This window comes from Ictalurus punctatus, chromosome 25 (assembly GCF_001660625.3).
Source record: "Ictalurus punctatus breed USDA103 chromosome 25, Coco_2.0, whole genome shotgun sequence".
Classification (NCBI taxonomy): Eukaryota; Metazoa; Chordata; class Actinopteri; order Siluriformes; family Ictaluridae; genus Ictalurus; species Ictalurus punctatus.
Window position 1 is genome coordinate 17168289 of NC_030440.2, and position 20791 is coordinate 17189079.

A 20791-nucleotide genomic window follows, 5' to 3' on the forward strand; every position below is an offset into this window, starting at 1 on the left:
AAAAAGACAAACATTAAACCATACAAATATATTTAGACAAAGATAAATATATAAAATTCAAACAATTTGGTTCATCTGTTCTTGGTTCATGGTTCTATCGTCTGTTTTTATTTTGTTTTCTATTTTTACTTTGCTTACTCTGTTCAGTGAAATTCTTTTCTTAACATACCCCAGCATGTCAGGAAGTTGGGGTCAGAGCACAGGGCCAGCCATGATACAGCGCCCCCTGGAGCAGAGACGGTTAAGGGCCTTGCTCAAGGGCCCAACAGTGGCAGCCTGGCAGCGCTGGGGCTTGAACCCCCGACCTTCTGATCAGTCACCCAGAGCCTTAACCGCCAAGCCACCACTGCCCACTATGATACTTTAATAAGGCGTCAATTATATATGCAATCACTAAAAAAAAGACTTCTCCTTACTTGAAAGTAACTTCTCTGTCAGGAAAATAAACAGGCCCTTTAAGACTAGCATCTCAATGGCAGTAATTAAGACTCTCAGCAAGCTGTTCACACAGCTCTGTCACAAGGTCAGGGCTTTTGAAGCCTTCTGATTTAATGAATATGAGCTAACGCTGGGGAAGCTTGGCACTGAATGCTAATGATCTTTGCTCTCGTTATAGCTGTACATCAAGGACAGGAATGTGTTCCTGCAAGCTGTGGTGTATTACTTGTAGGGGTACCAATAATTGTTAACAAATGGTTTTGTTGAACGTTGCCCCCCCCCCCCCCCCCACATGTTTTGTATATTCATTTTGTTTATTGATTTGTGCTCTTTTTTATGAAGGGTGCCAACAATTCTGTTGTCGATGGTATAGAACCATCGTGTACAGAGACATTAATGTCCTACGAGACTGCACACCAGGGTTCGGGGGGGGGGGGGGGGGGGGGGGATTGCGTGAGGGAACGTAAGCCTTCAGGAGAGTGTTGAGGTAGGGGTTGAGGTTCCAGACAAGGTCTTGTACGTGAGTATGAAGGCCTTGAATTTGATCCGGGCGGCTAGAGGAGGCCAGTGGAGGGAGATGAAGGGGGGTGTGACTCGGGTTCTTTTGGGCTGGTTGAAGACAAGGCGTTCTGTTGCGTTCTGAACCATCTGAAGGGGTTTGATGGCGCTCCAGTTTTGAGATAACAAGAGCCTGGACTAGTAGTTGTGTAGCCTGTTCGGTGAGGTAGGGTCTGATTTTCTTTATACCGTACAGAATGAACATACAGGATCGTGCAATTATTGAGATGTGGCCTGTGAAGGTAAAGTTGTCATCAAAAATCATCTCGAGGTCCCTGGCCGTCCTGGTTGGCTTGAGTGTGGTTGAGCCGAGCTGTACAGTGAGGTTGTGGTTGATTGAGGGGCAGTCTGGGATGCCGAGAAGCTCAGATTTTGCCAAGTTGAGCTTAAAGTGGTGTTCCCTCATCCAGTTTGAGATGTCAGACCGTCAGGCAGAAATTCGTGCAGAGACGGATGGATCATCAGGCTGGAAGGACGAATAGAGCTGGGTGTCATCAGCATAGCAATGCTATGAGAAGCCATGAGACTCAATCACCTGCCCCAGGGATGTAGTATAAATAGAAAAGAGCAGTGGACCCAGAACTGACCCCTGAGGATCCCCAGTTGTGAGTTGCCGAGTTTCAGTTACCTTGAAGGAAGCACAGAATCGTTCTGGTGATACCTAAGGCGGAGAGAGGTGACAGGAGGATCTGATGATTCACAGAGTTGAAAGCAGCAGAGAGGTAGATTAGGAAGAGGAAAGATGATCTAAAGGTTGCTCTTGCTAGTCATAAGGCTTCAGTGATGGAAAGCAGAGCAGTCTCCGTGGAGTGACTGCTCTTGAAACCAGACTGCTTGGTGTCCAAGAGGTTGTTCTGTGTGAGAAAAGTGGAGAGTTGATTAAAAACAGCTCTTTCAAGGATTTTGGAAAGAAAAGGGAGGAGGGAAACAGGTCTGTAGTTGTCAACCACAGCAGGGTTAAGTGATGGTTTTTTAAGCAGCGGCGTAACCCGGGCCTGCTCAAATGAGGTAAGGCATGTGCGAGTAGAGAGGGATGTGTTAAAGATAAACTGATGACACATGTTAGTGTGTAAAAGAGAGGAGGACAAGGTGGAGAGAGGGAGAAAGTGATACTTAGCAGCGTGAGTGGTGTCTTTACGGTGGACTCGTGCAGGTAGACTCGCAGGTCTTTACACGAGCTCGGGCTTCACACGAAGAAGGCTTCATGTGAGGGCTGACGTTTCCGCCTCAGCGTTTCCTAGTTCTCAAGTACTGTAGTGGGGGTGCTTCACACCTGAGCATGCCTCTTTAATTAGCAAAACAAAGTGTAATCGTGTGAATTAGCTCTAATCTAGCAACGTGTAAACAACTCGTAGGAACAAGGAACGCAGTTACAGCTTCTATCTGACAGCCGATGCTAAAACTAGTTTCAACTAAAAATCAAGAAAAAACACTTACCAGCTACTGTTCACCCTAAGCGAATCATTAAAAAAAAAAAATTACTGAGTCGATTCAATGAATCAAATTCAACCAATTCAATTTTGTTCATCCAAATTTGTGTCACATAAAATTTCACCTGTGCACAGATGACTCACGGTTAAGCAATTAAGCAATCTATGTACAACCAAGTTAAACAACACTCAATACTAAAAGCATTGCCCTTTTTGATTCTGAATCTTTATCAAATGCAATGAGTTTACCCACTTTGATTCACGTTTATGAATTTAAAATGCTAGCTTGTGTGATAAACGGCGAAAAAAAAACAATCCCAGTTTGTGACATGCGGTTACATAAAATGTAAGCTACACAAAACTAATCTTTTACAACTACAAATCTTTTACAACTAGGAATCTTTTACAACAACAAATCTTTTACAACTGCGATTCTTTTACAAATACGAATCTTTTACAACTACGTACCTTTTACACTACGGATCTTTTACAACTACGCATCTTTTATAACTACGAATCTTTTACAACTACGAATCTTTTACAACTACGGATCTTTTACACTACGGATCTTTTACACTACGGAACTTTTACACTACGGAACTTTTACATTACGGATCTTTTACAACTACGAATCTTTTACAACTACGAATCTTTTACAACTACGAATCTTTTACAACTACGGATCTTTTACACTACGGAACTTTTACACTACGGAACTTTTACATTACGGATCTTTTACAACTACGAATCTTTTACAACTACGGATCTATTTACAACTACGAATCTTTTACAATTATGAATCTTTTACAACTACGACTCTTTTACACTACGGATCTATTTACAACTACGCATCTTTTACAATTATGAATCTTTTACAACTACGAATCTTTTACAACTACGGATCTATTTACAACTACGAATCTTTTACAATTATGAATCTTTTACAACTACGACTCTTTTACACTACGGATCTATTTACAACTACGCATCTTTTACAATTATGAATCTTTTACAACTACGAATCTTTTACAACTACGGATCTTTTACAACTACGCATCTTTTACACTACGGATCTTTTACAACTACGCATCTTTTACAACTACGAATCTTTTACAACTACGCATCTTTTACACTACGGATCTTTTACATTACAGATCTTTTAGAACTACGAATCTTTTACGACTATCATGGCAACCGTTTACCTTTTAAATCGTACATGTCTGGCTATGAATACAATAAAACACTTTTGACTAGAATAGATTAAAAATATACAGCGTGTATATATGAACTTGTACGTGAGGAGAATAAACGTGTACTTCTCTGTCCATTTGTCTCTGAACGTTCCGTTTCCGTCATCAAGTCGTTAAATCGAGCCATGTCGTCAGTCCGCTAATCAAACCAGTGAGGAGAAATAAAATCAAATCTATAAATGTATGTGTGCTGCCACACAAAAACACAAAAACCCCTATCAGCGTCTCGTTCTAACGACAAAGGATGATGGGAGAGCTATTTCCGTACAACATTACCCAGCATAGCAAGGACTAAATAAGCAAGCACGGTTTATTATTTCTACCCAGAGCTGAATACGTTCAGTAATTCAACACTTTCATATCAGGACATCATTGTGATTCCTTGCCTTCCTCGACTCGGCATACATGATTCACAAGGAGGAATTCTGGGCTGTAAAGGAAAAACCCATGACATCTGCTATCCTATCTCTCTGCTCCAGAAAAGTCAGCTCGCATCTGTGTCTACTGATATGACATGGGTAAGGAACAAGGTTTGGACTGGCTGGTGTCTGGCTCTGCATCCGTGTCCTCACACAAAACGAAGCGTCATTCACTGAACAGTATTAGCAAGCTGTGCACATGACTTATCCAGAGAACACACCAGATTATTGATTTCAAAGAAGGTTAATGACAAGCCTGGGGCAATGTGCAACATGGAGAACCACGTGGTTCTGTGTCAAGCCTCCGATATGTCTCCTCTTATATCTACACTCACTTTAACCTCATTCTTGCAATTATGCGGTCATACATATACAGTATACAGGTCAAGAGCTTCAGACAACAGAATGGAGGAAAAACATCGTTGGTTGTTGGTGCCCGAAAAGCAGGTTTGAGTATTTCCGAAACAGCTAAAAAACCTCGCTCGATCTTTCCCCCATCTTTACCTGTCCAGATTCAGTGGCCATGATAGCCTCGGATTCCTTTTCTCGGCTTACAGGATCGATACCCAATGTGGCCGTCTCACTGGATGTTCTGGGGTTGTTTTTGGTTGTTTTTCCACACCATGCTGTGTAAACTCTAGAGCCTGTTGTGTGTGAAAATCCCAGGAGATCTGCGTTTTCTCTTCAGAAATACTCAAACCAGCCCATCTGGCACCAACAACCATGCCAAGCAAACCTTGATGAAAGCTGTTAGGAATCTTGGATTCCAGTTCATCATTTCTCACCAATTAACACCTATTAAGTAACACCTATAAAACTGCATCTTATCATTTGAGAAGCATCGCCAGAATGAGTCTTTATTGGTCAGATATACGGTACAGTGAAATTGTTTTCTTCGCATACCCCAGCGTGTCAGGAAGTTAGGGTCAGAGCGCAGGGTCAGCCATGATACAGCGCCCCCTGGAGCAGAGAGGGTTAAGAGCCTTGCTCAAGGGCCCAACAGTGGGAGCTTGGCAGTGCTCTGGCTCGAACCCCCGACTTTCCGATCAGTCACCCAGAGCCTTAACCGCACCCACAGAATAAGGCTTGTGCTAACCGTACATGATGCTGAAAAACTCCTTCGTGGTTTAATAACATCTAGACTGGAGCCCAATGCTTGGCTGGCTGTCCTATCGCCTCTTTAAGTAAATTCCTCAGCGGGGAAAAAGATCAGAGCACATTACCTCAATTGTATTTCAAGCTATATTGCTTATTACGTTTGATTTATTAAGTAGTATTTATTGTGCTGCCTGACTGCTAAGTAATTCAGTTATTGGGATTAAAGGTGTAGTCTGCGGATAAAGCTAGCTGTTTCGTAAATCGGATTTTAAATAAACACCACATTTTTACTCCCAAAGCCATGGCGCTAAAACAGCTTTGATGCTAGCAAACGTGAACGCTAATGCCAGAGGCGGAGTTTTATGGATTGACAGGCATCAAAGGCAGCACTTTGTCCTGATTGGTTCGACGTCGGTGATCCACGTTGTGTGTTTGTTCATGTGTTTGCAGAGTCTGAGGCGTAAGAGACCAGGGTTTCATCTGTGATCGACAAGCGCGAGGCGCTAAATATTACGCGACTTTTCTGTCAAGTCCCGTTTAAATGTGAATTCCACGTGTCTTATCAGAAATCGCACATTCAGACTCGTCTTTAATGCAATGTAACCGTTTTCAGGTCGTTTTTTTTTTATTTCCAAATACAGTGAGCTTAATTCTATACAATTCGTTAGAAATTCTGTCATTTCTGTAAAAGAGCAACTCATTCCCTTAACAGTTTTCTGGAGCCTGAGATTAGCTAACGTCTAGCTACATACAGCACAATCAAAAGATCCCTCTCCTGCTGGCAAAGAATGGCATTTTGTTTAAAAAAACAAATCGAGGTTGTTGCTTTTTTTTTAAATTATTACTTTACATTTTATATAGATTTGTTCATGGTGCTTGGCGAGGGTCTCAGGGGTCCACAGTGGGGAAGGTGCTGACTTTGTTGTTCCTGCTGATGCGCCTCTCGGGTCGCGCTCTGGACTGTTTGGTCTGGATCAGCTCCTCGGGAGTGTTACCCAACGGAGGCAGCAGTCTTTTCTTGCTGTTTCTGGTTTCAGGAAGCCACTGTGGGGGCAGCTCGAATGGACCGAACCCGAACTGGGAGGCATCTTCAGGGTCAGTCGGTGTGGCAGGAGCTACCTGTGAGGATGAGTATGCACAGTATTGAATAGGGGAATGTTTTGGCAGAGCTAAACCCTCTTCCTTCCCTCCTTCTCCTGCCATTCCTACTGAAGCTGCAGCCCCTTGTTCAGGTCTGGGCTGGAACTTGGCTACCGCTGCGATTTCGTTCACCTCTTCTTCGTCCTCCTCTTCGTTTGGCCTGAAGATCTGGCGTTGGCCAATGTTGAACATTTCAAGCAGCTGGCTGCCTGAGCGGGCGAGCACCTCCCCACCCAGCGCTCCAGCCTCGGGTGCTGTTCCGACACCGATCGAGTTGTTCCTCCGGCTGTAGCGACGCTGCATGTGTGCCAGCGCGTCCAGCAGGCGGCGCCGTGCTGACCGGTTCACCATCACTAAAAACAGCGGGTTGGTGAATAGAGACACTTTGGGCAGCCAGATGGCAGTTAGACGCAGCCACTGAGAGGCCTGGCCAATGCTTGGAAGTGCCCAGTATGCCAACAGCACGATGTACGGCGCGCTACAGAGCACAAAGGCCAGGACGATTGCAAGCAATGTGGCGTGAAGCTCAGCCTCACGCTGAGACACATACGGGATGGAGACGCTGCTCTGCGGCGTCCGCAGCGCCGCGATGATCACCTTCTTCTTCTGACTGGTGCTCAGCGCCCGCCGGATCAGTGCCATGGCTACAAACACAGCCACTAGGGGTAAGATCACAGTAGTCACATTGTAGAGCACCATGTAAACAAGGTGGCCTAAAGAGTACCCTTCGGAGCAGGTGGAGGTGGCGTAGACGTCGGTGACGTTACTGACAGCGAATACGGGAATGCTAGCCACGAGAGCGTGAACCCATACGTATGTGATCAAGTCTCTGGATTTGGCGTCTGATATTTTTCTCTCAAGTGGATACAGCACGGAATAGTACCTACAAGGAAGGGAAAATATTCAGTTTCAGAAAAATCATCTTATGGTTTTAAAGACAACCTGAAGCCACAGAAACACCTACACTTTTACGATATCTGGTTTGTCCTTAATTTTTTTCTGAGGGTAAAAGTGTAGAGACGTCGCTAGGTTATTCTATTCTACATAACTGTCCGTTCAAAATATATCCAAGATTTCATGGCAACCTTCGCATGTAAGACTATTGTACGAAAATCTATCGGTAGGGGAGAAAAAAAACCTCCCTCTGGAATCCGGAATTATAAATGATTCAGTGAATGAAAGAGTGCGATGGTAAGGTGTGTTGCTATGGCAGTGTAATACCGAGCCTGAGGCTGAGCAGGAGACGAGAGTGCGAGCGAGCTGACCTGTCCAGAGCGATGGCAGCAAAGCTGAGCACGGTGACCGAACAGAAGAGCCTGTGCAGGAACTTGATGGTTCGACAGATCATTGGCGTGTGGATCCAGAGGCAGCAGCGAGGGCTGGCGTTCAGGAGCACGTCGAACGGCACGCACACCAGGCTGGCGCAGATTCCCGAGCAGGCCAGGGTCTTAATGAAGCGTCCGGTGACTGTCTTGAAGACGTTGGTGCAGCAGGTGCACCACAGCACGGCCGCATTGCCTGGGAGGAAAAGCCGAGAGAGAGAGAGAGAGAGAGAGAGAGAGAGAGAGGTGGCATAAACGACAAGCTGCAACGAGACGTGTACAGTACTGTACCTTATATACTGATATACAGTCCTCTCTGAAAGTATTGGAACAGCAAAGCCAATTCTATTGTTTTCACTTCACATCGAAGACTTTTGGGTCTCAGATTAAAAGATGAATATAAACGGGGAAATGAAAATCATGATCTGGAGCAGCTGTGTATTTTCGGACGAAAGAACGGACCATACAGAGGACTAGTCCCCTGTTTGGTGAATCGACCCAGACGGTCAGGGGCAAATAGGTGGTAAAAGTGCTGTGGTATACAGCTTCATGACCGTGAGAACCCAAAGTGAGAAAGGGATTCGACTCTGAATCGACTCGACTGTAGGAAGTGAATCAAACAGGGGTTGCAGCATCTTTTTGTAGAAAAACCGAGCTGATAAACCGAGTCAAAGCACAGAGCTGTAGAGCCTCAGAAATGCCACACGTCCCGTAAATTGAAACTCAAGTGTGACTGGATTACGCAGCAAGACAACGATCCAAAGCCTAGGCGTAAGTACTAGTCCTAGAAGTAAGTGAAAGACTGATCTCCAGTTATCGGAAGCGTTTGGTTGCAGTTATTGCTGCTAAAGGTGACACAACCAGATTTGAAGTTTAAGGGGGCAATTAGTTTTTCACACGGGTGATAGGTAACTTCTTTTTTTTTTCCCCCCGCTTCAATAAAATAAATAAATAAAAAAAACTGCATTGTGTGTTTACTCAGGCGGCCTTTTGTTTTATGGCGTATTAAGTTTGAAGATCTAAAACTATTTAGCACGAGACACACACACACACACACACACACACACACACACAACCTGCTTCCACTAACTGCATCTTTCTTTTTTGCATTTTCTCCCAGGAACGCTCCCATCCTTTCATCTCCCGCCATTACCGTCCACCTGTAATTGGACAGACGCTGTAGTGCTATTACATGTCACCCTGACACCGCCTGACATTTTCTCTGCTTTTCTCTCAGGAGGCCACCTGAGAACTCCGAGACCATTATCTTTTCCTCTACCCCCGTTCTGTCTCCTTTCAGCCGCAGACGAAATACAACATTATCGCAATTTCTGCTATTTTCTCTATCCCGGAATCGAATTATAAAGCCCGTCTCGTCTGGGTACGAGAAAAGCACTGTATAAATAAAATAATACTAATATGACATGATTATTTATAAGAAGTGTCGCGTTTTCTACCGTCTGAAAAGATAGAGCAGAAAAGTCAGAGCAAAAGATGACTCATACTGCAAAAAGCCCCAGGCTAATAAATCTTTATACAGTTGTGTGTGTGTGTGTGTGTGTGTGTTTTAAAAACTCACTTGCGTAGAAAGACTTCTGAGAGAATGTATTCAAGTAGACGCACCAAACATGAGAAACCCGAGTGAGAATAAAACAGCAGTTTCGGTTCTTATCTGCACCCAGACGGCACATCATGATACAACTAATAAAGACGATTACAGCATCGTTAAATCATCTGTGTGGACACCATTGAGCGTGAAACACTAAAGCCGGCGCGAAAAAAGGGAATATTTTATACGTCGTTTTGACAGATATATATAAGCAAATATATATTGTAAACATCTCAGTGGAAGCACGTGTTAGACTTCACCTCTGCTGCTTGGTAGCTGTTGTGTGATAGGAGAGAGCTGGATGGCGTGTGCGGAATTGAGGGGATTATATCAAAATATATATTTGTTTACTATGAGTAGTTCAAAGACAAATGTATACATCATGGGTGAAAAAAAATGGCGCTTTAGAGTAAAAGATTCGTTCTTTTTTTTTTTTTTTTTTTTTTCAAGGTGACAGGTATTACACGCTCCCCGAAATAAATCTTTCAGTCGTCCAGCCTTCTTTATATATTTCTTCTACAATTTCTATTGTAATTCTTCATTATAGGGTATATAAGCACGGATTGATATTATACTGTATGTTTATACGTATTTCCTGTAATAATAATAATAATAATAATAATAATAATAATAAAAGAACAACAGCCTTCTAACGCAAGGCATCTAGTTGCGAGTTTGACCCCATACACGGTCACGATTCTGAACAGGAGCGATGTTGAGGAAGAACGAAGTGAAAAATATGTGTTTGGTAAAAGCCCGTGATGAATTCGATACTAAAAGCAGGAGGCCAATGTTTCACGGGGTAGGGGTGGGTTGGGGAGGGGGGGGGAGGGGGATTAACGTGCCTTAATGCAGCAAAACATCACCAAATCCCTCACACACTCACACAATGTCATAAACATTATCCACCGCACAAAGGACAGAACAGTAATCGAAAAACAACACGATCATTTCCAGCTCTATTTTCAGCGCTACAGAAACCCATTATTAGGAAACAGCTTAACGTGGATTAACGTGTTAAAACAGCGACCTGGAAACGCCACGTTTCTCCCACGCTTTATCCATCAGAGCTGCTGTTTACTATCCAAAACGATGCCACAAGCAACCGCATCTAAAGCACATAGATTAACGTTACGATCATTCCCCATTAGAAAGTAAAAACAACTCGTTATTTCAGTACACACTTTACTGATCGTAACTACCGTGCACTGTCCACAGACCGGTCGCGGACGTTTGATATGAAGCTCAGTCTCATGTGAAGCTTGTCTCACGCTGAAAATAAGGGCAAAAAAGTTGTTGACTTGTGGCAAGTGAAAAAAAAAACGTTACGACGTATAGTATAAGTTTTTTAAAAATCGTGCCGACTTGTAGCAGTTTCTTTTTTTTTTTAGATTTGCGCAAAAATGAAAAAAATTCAGTTGAGAAAAATTTATATTTAAAAAAAAAAAAATCGATCAAGTTGTCACAGGCGATTATTTTTTTAGTTTCCCCAACTTGAAACAAAACGTTACCAAACATACCAAAAGTATTTATTTTTTAAAATTTTATGGAAGTTTAGAAAAACTAAAACATTTGTGTCTACTCGTAGCAGGTTTTTTTTTTTTTTTTTTTTTTTTTTACTTTCACTCCAATGAAAAAAAAAAGTAAAGTTACAACGTATAAAAAGCAACTTTTTCAGTTGAGAAAAACAAAACCTAAAAACAACAACTCAACACAAGGTTTTCATCCGAGGTTCTTTTTTCCTCTGACGTATTTCAAACTTGGTCATTTAGAAATTTGCCCAACTTAGAATTTTTTTTTTTTTTAGTTTTGTCCAACGACATTGTTTTTTATACCGTATAAAAAGTATTATTTTTCAGTTAAGAAAAACAAAAAACAACAACAACAACAACAACAACAATTTGACAGTTTTTTTTGGAGCCAAGGTCCCCCCCCCCCCCCCCCCCCCCACTGCATTTCAGACTTTGTATTTTAAAAATTTGGCACTTCTGTTCATTTCTTTATTTGAGAAAAACTAAAACATTTGTGTCAACTTGTTCCAGGTAATTATCTTAGTTTTGCGCAACTGAAAAAAAAAAAAAAAAAAAATGTGTCACAACACCGAAGGTCAGCTGAGTAACATTTCATTCAAAAACAATGTGAAAATCTAAAAAAAACAAAACAAAACAAAAAACACTGTTACAAACTGTTTCTAGGTCAGTGTTTTAACACATTGAGCCGTGTTAAAAATGATTAAATGAATGATGAAATGAAAATAACTGTGCATTGTTTTTTTTTTTGAATTACTATTGTGCAGTGGTGGAAAGAGTACTGCTTCTGTAGTAATGATTCAGTACGTAAAACTGAGCAGTCGTCAAGAGAATGACTCGAGTAAGATCAAATAAGTCCTCTGGTGAAAAACTTCTTTCATGAGTTTACTAAATTTCAGTAAATAAAGTAAGCTAATGTTATAGCTGGCTAAGTAAGTTACTAAGTTAGCTAAGTTAACTAAGTTAGCCAAATACCGTTGGCGTTTCAGTAGCCTGGTTCATTAGCTAGCTAGCTATATCATTTTAATTCTTACATGTTTCTAGTTACATCGTCCGCTCTCTCTCCTGAACATCACAGCTGTCTTACTGTAAAAAATGAAAGCTCTAGCTACAGTAGCTAGCCTGAGTTAGCCTCACTGAGCTAGCTAATGGCTTGCCTGTAACTGTTTCCGCAGGTTTTTGGCTCATATCATTTCCACATCATTATCACTCTGTTTCCTCTGAAGCTTTTAAATATGAAGATAACTGATACGTAGGGTCAGGGATGCTCATCTTCCTTCACTTTTTATTTTATTATTTTTTAAATTATTTTTATTTTTTTTTAAACTCAAGTACTGTGACTTAATTATACAAAAAAAAGGACCGTTACCGTGAACATTCCGTCGAAGTACTGTAACGAGAGCACATGTAGTATGACGGGAGAGAAATCATTATGATGGTAACAGGTGTGACCTGTATAGTGTATATAAAATCCACTCATTGCTATTGTTATCGTCAGAACCGCCGTTTTTTTACGCCACTGCCTAGAAACCAGAATCAATAGAAGTGTCAGAGAAGCGACTGGGCAGACATTCATCATAACAGCACCAAGCAATCATAACCTGCTTAAATAATAACCGGATCACACGGTTATACTCAGCTCTCTGATTTGTTCTGCAGTTTCGGCAAAACATAATACAAACCATCCCTTTTTATCTCTGTCAATCTTCACAATATTTCTTACAACTGAAATTGTTCGGTACATCGTAGACACACTATCTGCACTTACGCTTTCCCCCTTTTTTTTTTTTTTTTTTGCAGAAATTCTGTTTACTAGCTTTAAAACTCGATATCGGCAATATTGTTAAACTTAACGAAAAAACCCTTGCGACCCGTGCACTTACTTTTTTACAAAGGTGTACTGTACCAAAGCTATACCAATTTGGTGTCAAATTCCTCCGTCTGGGGATTAAGAAAGTATTATCTCATCATATCTTATCTCATCTTAGCTTACGAAGTGGAACCTCGACACGAAAAGATCATCTTATCTGATCTTAAAAACCGCCAATCTGGCAACCCCGAACGTTAACGGAGAACGAAACATTTTTCACGTGCTTATTTTTCACGTACGTTAATGACGTTAACGGGGCACATTGAAAATGTGATAAACAGGTCGCTGAGAAAATGCTGATGCAAATAAAGATCTCTGATACTGAAATCTACAACAACAACAACAACAACAACAACAAATCGAGCTAGTTTGCTAGCTATTAGCTATTCGGACACCGGGGCCCCTCTTTACTAGATTTGAATACATATAAACATACTGTCTTAGATTTGAACGCTACACATTTCCATGTAGGTGTACTTCAAGCGGTATTTTTTTTAAACTGTAAAACAAACGAACGCATAAATAAACAAGTGAAATGGCTGTAATTAGCTTATCAAAATCCGAAAAAACCAAACAAAGTAAGGATCACACAGGGGATTAAAATTCTTTTTTTTTCTTTTCATTTTTAACACAATTAAGCCACTGTTTATAAAAGACCAAAGACGCCAAAGGGCAGATTAGCGCAGGGTGTGAATGCTAATCGTGTAAACGTGACAGCCTCAGGAAGGAACCCTGAACATATCTATTCGATTACGAAGCTCAACGCTGGAGACGGAAACGCAGGCGAGATGTCGGATATAGACGGTCCACAGAGGAAAACGTTCCCGTCTCCGGTGTTCACCGCTTTCGTTTGTTTCCGCTCGGACAGATCGAGCGCTCGTTCGACACCCAGGCTATTTCGCCGCGTTGCTAAATAACATGAGCAGAGAGTGAAAAGGAGCTTAAAGAGAGACGTAAGAGGACGTAAAACCCTGCACGGTGTGTTTATGGGTTTATAATCCGCCCTGGTGGCTAGCTTTGAAATCGGCACTGATGTGAAATGTTGCCCTGACCGCGCCGCGTTCTCCTAAATGATCTGGCTAAACACGTGATGACTGAATGAGAATGAAAAACACTGCCCGTGGTATTCCTTTTACACCGCCGCAGTTTCCCAACTATTACAACATCATATTTATCTTCTAAGAATGCTATATCATACGTTTTATCCATTTAAAGTTACATTTACGGTTCCTGCTCTCACTTACGCCATAGCAGCTATAAACAGTCGATCCCTCGCCAGCTTCTCTGTTGTCCTCTTAAAAGCTGACAAGACAATAATAATAATAATAATAATAATAATAATAATAATAACAATAACAATCGCACCTCTGGAAAATCAACTCCAAAAACTACAAGTTACAAAGCGCTGACACTGGAGACTCCTTCCTCCTTCCATAACTGTTAAATAAACATCTCCTCACACAAAACGTCACCACGTCGACGATCACACAACGTTTATAACCCCTTCATATCGAGCGTCTTCCCGTGAACGAGCCGTTACCATAGAAACGATAAATACGACAAGGAGCGCGTTGATATAAAGCTGTGATTTGCAGAGCCGCTGTTATAGAAAACTAATCAACACCTTCTGACCAATCGGAACGGAGAACTCCAGAGCGCTGCGGTAATTAGAATGAATAATGTGCGAGAGATATTAAGGCCACTCTTAATTATTCACGCTTGGAGGGGGGGGGGGGGGGGGGGGGGGTTCTTTTTGTGTGTGTGTGTGTGTGTGTGTGTGTGTGTTTTTTTTTTTTTAAATCACAGCTGAAAGTGTTTTTCTTGGCCATCTGTTCAGCCCACGTTATTTTCGGCTCGTTACGGAAAACATGCTCGTAAATCATTTTTTCTGCAATTACTCACCAATTACAGCCAAATCCCCAGCGATGGATTAACCCTCGCTGCGTTCATCTGGGTTCGGCTGGACGTAAATCAACACATCAGGTATTCAGTCAACGTTAAACAGGGCTGAGAGTCTATTCTTAAGAAAATCTGTGTATAACGCACTTCCTGTTTCAGCTGTAACAGACTTCTCGATGCGTCATATTACGACCTTGACAGTTCTTTTGTTTTTGTTATAGATAGTCTGATACGATATGATCGGATATGTTTTCTCTGAGGTTTGATCCACGCTATTTTTTCTTTTGCCGGTACCGGTCAGAGACCGACGCTGGGTACTGCGGTGAATCTAATTAAAATCCATGAACATCAACCGATCGACTTCAAAATGACATTATATTTTCATCCCGAACTCATTATATGTAAAGCGTTCTCTTCTTCTTGTGTGCTTGACACTTAGCACTTCCTACCCACAATTTTTTTAAAAAAATGGTTTCATTAGCCCTTCCTTTTGAATTATTAACGGAAGGAATAAAGCATGACGGACCACGCTGTCACATGAAAATAACGTCACGTGGTGCGACGGGAAGCCGAGTAATTTTGCCGATGATTACGATGTTTAATTTATTAACGAGGGACAACTATAGCGACGGGTTCTTAGCTTTGGAGGAGACGGAGCCAATCACCGGGACACTGGTGGGAATACACCCGGGATGGGGTTCCAGTAAATCTCAGAGCACTGTGTACACACACACACACACAAATGCACACACTCATTCACACATATAAATGATTTACAGTCGCTTGTTGTCCTACCGGCATGTTTTTTTTTGGGGAGGTGGGAGGAAAAGAGAGAACCCTAACAACTCCAGATCCATCCTGAGTTCAGGTCACTGACTGTTTGGAGTTCCACAGGTTCTGTCCATGTCTGTGTGGGCTTCGTCAGGGTCCTCCTACATCCCAAAAACATGCCGCTAGGTAGATTTTCAACTCCAAATCACCCCCAAGGTGCGAACGAGGGTGTGAATGGTGCCGTGTAATGGACTGGTATGCCATCCAAAGTGTATTCCTGCCTCACACCCAGTGCTCCAGGGATAGACTCCGGATCCTGCCACCCTGATCAGGATAAAGCACTTACTGAAGATGAATGAATAAATGATACCTTTCATGACAGACCCTCTACTAGAATATTTAAAGGATTTATGTAGAACCCTATATACACGTAGGGTTCTACATAGAGGTTCGTTAGAAGAACAATGGGTCTTTGTTGTAGGGTTCTACACAGAGGTCATGATTACATATGAAAGTTATATATAATTGATAATTATATATAATTGACGCTTTCAATTATTAAAATAACTCAAAACTAAATAAAGATCCGATGTACGTAAATCCTTTTCAAGGCTCTCTATATACACCAGGACATCTTACACACTAAAGGTACAAAAGACATGTTCTTAATGGCACGCATGAGTGATAAGGAATGGTAGCGTTTAGTACCCTTTTCTCTGAGCGTGTAGGTGCTAATTCGGCACTATAAGCACACATGGAACATCACAGTAGTTAACTACCTACCGTAGGAGATTAACCCTTTCACGCACACACTTACTGTATGTGCACACTTGTGTCCATAGGCAGGTTTTGGGAAAATCTAAGATGCTAATCGCCTTCAAATCACTTGTAATTTAATATTCTGATTCCTGCAGCTCTTATTATCTTATTATATCCTGAGCTATATATCTTATGTACAGCTTTACAAAGATCATAAATTACGTAAATCTTTTGCGCTCGACTCTGATGAATGCCTATGCTTTTTAAAAACTCGTTTATGTAATACTGCTACTACTACTACTACTAATAATAATAATATCCATCCATCCATCCATCCATCCATCCATATTCCATACCGTTTATCCCAGGGAACTCTCCCAGGGAACTCAGGGCACAAGGCGGGGTACACCCTGGACGGGTGGCCAACCCATCGCAGCGCACAATCGCACACACACTCACACACTCCGGACAATTTGGAAATGCCAATCAGAATACAGCGGATGTCTTTGGACTGGGGGAGGAAACCGGAGTACCCAGATGAAACCTCCGAAGCACAAGGAGAACATGCAGAGCCCTGAGTTCCCTGGGATAGACCCCAGGCTCCCCGTGACCTTGTGTAGGATAAGTGGTATGGAAAATGGATGGATGGATGGATATTATTATTTATTTATTCATTCATTTATTTATTTATTTTACCCCCCTACCCCCCCCCCCCCCCCCCCGCCCAGTTCTATCATGCAACATTCCTAAACTGTTGTACTTACGTGTGAAAATATCGCACCGTTTTATTCCCCAAAATGTATTTCATTAATTATTTATTTTGTTGTTGATCCCCCCCCCCCTTATTTGAGGTATAATATTTTATCCCTGTGTTAGTCATGGTACTCCTAGACATGGGACAACCGATTTACTTTTCATTATTTATTTAAGAAAAACAAAACAACAACAACAACAAACAAAAAAACCCCGTTCATATGACATGGGATTTTAAATAATGAAAATAAATAGCTGAAGAAATTTGGATGTTTAATAAATATATATATAATATAATAATTTCTGCACGACAGGGTTCGCATCCAACACTGAGGGTTAATTAGACAGGTGGAAATAGCCTATTAGGTGTTAATGTGAGCATTTTAAAGCTGTTTTTGTTCTCATTACTGTGCTTGCGGTGATGTTTCCTCACCTAACAGAGACCCAGCGAGGATGAGGAGCTGAGCGGAGATGGCGAAGTCTCGGTACGCTCTCTCTTCCGGCCGCTCCGCGTCTCTCCACACGCTCACCGCCGAGCTGGAGTTCACCAACCCCGGGGAGAGGCTCGGGGAGCCCGGTGACCTCCACGTCACGTTCTCGGTGAGAGAAACCCAAGCGTCTACGTCCATGTTGCTGCTTCATGCCTGGTGAAGCTGCCAGACGTCCATCATGAGAGCGGCGCTGGGGACGCGGAGACCCCGCCGCGGTGTGCGCTTCTGTGCGCAACGATGCAGAAACGCTTCAGCGAGGATCACTGAAGTGCACGTAATGTCAGTAATGTCCATATTAACCCGCGGATGTCTGGAACAGCCCCATTATTTCCCCCTTCGTTATATGGTCCACCTCTCACAGCCCTACAGTACAGAATAAAACCAGGAAACGTTGACATGAAAAAAAACAAACAAACAAAAAAACATTACACATAATTGAATAGAATATAATCCTATCCAATCCGCGTCATTAACGCGCTGTGACGCGCGATTGCATTTGAGCACCAGAGCATCATTCCCAACGTGCTCACGCCTGATATGGAATTGCACAGAAAATAAATAAATAAATAAATAAAAATCCCAAGATCATACCTTATTGTCAAATCCAGAAGAGGTACTGAAGAGGAGAGGAGAGAGGAGAGAGGACAGGAGGTGCTGTTTCATCCAAATGAGGAGGAGTGCTTTCTGAATAGTGTACAGGAGTGATGTAGAGGAGGAGCAGGACACCACAGAGAGACTCCTCCTCCTCCACAAATGAGCTCCCATCAGGAACTCTCAACACAAACAGCTTCTCTGTTCAGAGCTACAGAGACCAGGTGTGCAAGCCTGGAGTCCAGCTCAGCCATAATGATCCAGTCGGTGGATTATTAATCTACACTGAACACGCTTATGAGTGACATGGAAGAAAAAATACCCAAGATAAAACAGCAATGAATACACCACGCTGAAGGAATGGCGTGGTGTTACCAGTGTCAGCACGTCCCGAAGTGTTTTATTCCTTTTATACCACAGCAGTTTCACACATTTTTATGTATTAAAACAATTACAATATAGTGTACTTTTTTATTTATTTATTTTTTTTAAATCTGTTTATATCATCATTTCATGTTCAGTTATAACACAGACAAACAATCGTTCTCTCACCGGCTTCTCTTCTCTCTCTCTCTCTCTCTCTCTCTCTCAGTTAATCAGATAAATAAATAAATAAATAAATAAATAAATAAATAAATAAAAGTAGAAGATAATGCAGCGTGTCACACGGAGACTCCTCTGCCCTGAAGATGTCCGCTGACACTGGAGACTCCTTCCGTAAACGTTCAATAAAAGTCTCTCCGGAAAAGAAAACTTCACAGTGAGAGGATGAACGACCAGAAAAGCGATTGTATATTTTTCTTCGTTACATAACACGTTATTTATTTATTTATCCGTTTGTTTATTTATTTATTTCCATCCACTTTATATTAAGTGGCGCGTCCATCATCCAAGTGTTTCTATGGGGAGTTGTTACCATAGAAACAGTGTTAGAACAGGTGCATTAATATAAACCTGTGATCTGCAGCCGCACTACCATCTGACCAATCGGAATCCAGAATTCAGCAGCACGTCGGTGTAATTAGTAATGCACAATCTTAAACACTGTGACAGCTGGCACTCAAACACTAAAACGCCTTGAAATGTCGCGATAGTAATATTGGATCAGATTGTCTGACTTGGATTTGGAATTATTTTACAGATACCACTGTGTAGGCCTACTTTCTGATTGTATTTATTATTATTATTATTATTATTATTATTATTATTATTTTGAGAAGTTCAAGTTGGCATACCATTTGAGTTGGGCTCCATTTTCTGCGAGTTCGGTTACGAATCTTGTCTTAGGATAGAGTAAAACAGTCTCACACTTACTTTATTTATCTTTTGTGTGTGACTGCACGGCTTTTGCTTACGTGGAAGTGTAAAAAATAGTCCATTGGCTTAGCAAAACTAGCACTTTTGGCTAAATAGAGCACACATATGGGTTATGTAATGAATGGTAGGCGTGTTTTGTCCAGCAATAACAATCTGTCTGTGTCAAGTAATGACATGTAAGTGTTTTTTTTTTTTTTTTTTTAGGTTTCTACTAATGACTTAAGCTCTTCAAGTACACACAGTTCTCTTCGATGCAAGGACATGTATATGGCTGCCAAGTGGATGGGTGGATCGCTGTATTTCCTAAATATGCTGTCAATCATCTTCTACAACCTGAGTGTACTGGTCTCGGCAGGGTATGTGGAGCGAATGTTCTCCAGGATGGCAAATGAATGGAGTGATGTCCATAACCAGTGCTCTGTGGAGCTCACGAGGAATTAGCTCATTATAATATATAGTACTCCTTAATGATTATTAGATTTCAGATCAGATCGGAGACTTTTATAAACATATAACCATCTTCGTGCTTGTTCGGTTGGGATGTATGCTTTTTAAACAGAGCTCCATTTTCCCCTCACACACCTGACTAAACATGCTACTGCATGCTAATGAGTCACAAATTGGACCTACAGTGAGAGGGGGAAATACTTTCATCTCTGGAGACTCTTCAGACCTTTCCAATAAGTAGTGCAGATTAAGTAAAGTGACCTCTCGAAGGGATCCTTACACACTCTGGAGAGCAGACGTCAGTGATACCGAAAGGAAATGCTTCTACTAACCCCCCCCCCCCCCCCATTCATAAATATGCACGAAAAAACGAAGACAAAAGTGATTTGAAAGTTTCCTTCAGTGCGACCCACGTGCACCCACGTGCCCACTCCAGTCCGCCTCACCGACACCTGACCTTCAAATATAATCATTAAAATACCTCACCATTATTTTTACCTATCGTTTTCCACGTTAATGCGCGAATCCGTTTAACATCTCACGTGTGACACGTGAGATCGATTATAAGTCGTATTAACCACGTGTCTAGTTCTCCCAGTTCTTGAGACTAAAAGTACATTTTAAATACAATCTAAAGATCATTTTTGATAAATAGTCCCGATTCAGCATGTACGCATGACCAGATGTCGGGTACGCTCGGTGTTGACGGCGTCATAGAGGTGTAACGCGGCTATTTTCAGTTCCTGCTTGTGTCTGTGGCTTTCGAGCTTCATTTATCCTTCGCAATTCCTCAATCCTCCGACGTCCTAGACTCTTCAGCGCTAGAGTCGGCTGGACCGTACGTCATGGCTTATTAACTACTATTTTTAAACCGTAAAATGTTTTATATTCATGTCTCTGGTTGATTTGTGTCGGTTCACCGCGTCGTCGGGACACGCGTAACTCTCGTCCTCCGGGTCAAATAAACAAAGACAACGGTTTATTAAGCTACAACGTACGACGAAGGTGTTAGAGATAAGGAATCTCAGATTATGTCCTCCAGTCCTCCGTCAGCCTTACAGCCGTTTATTTCTTGTAACTCTTAGCTCTGTGCTATGTGT

General features: G+C 41.9%; 1 protein-coding gene across 1 annotated transcript; it reads right to left on the reverse strand.

Annotated features, from left to right (window-relative positions):
* Nucleotides 1-5800: 5800 nt before the first annotated feature.
* Nucleotides 5801-20763, reverse strand: gpr176 (G protein-coupled receptor 176). The gene is made up of 4 exons (XM_017455475.3): nt 17928-20763; nt 17279-17699; nt 7599-7851; nt 5801-7216 (listed from the first exon to the last, which is right to left on the reverse strand). The coding sequence occupies exons 2-4, from the start codon at nt 17472-17474 to the stop codon at nt 6082-6084; spliced, it is 1584 nt and encodes a 527-aa protein (XP_017310964.1). The 5' UTR covers nt 17475-17699; nt 17928-20763; the 3' UTR covers nt 5801-6081.
* Between the last annotated feature and the right edge of the window lie 28 nt (nt 20764-20791).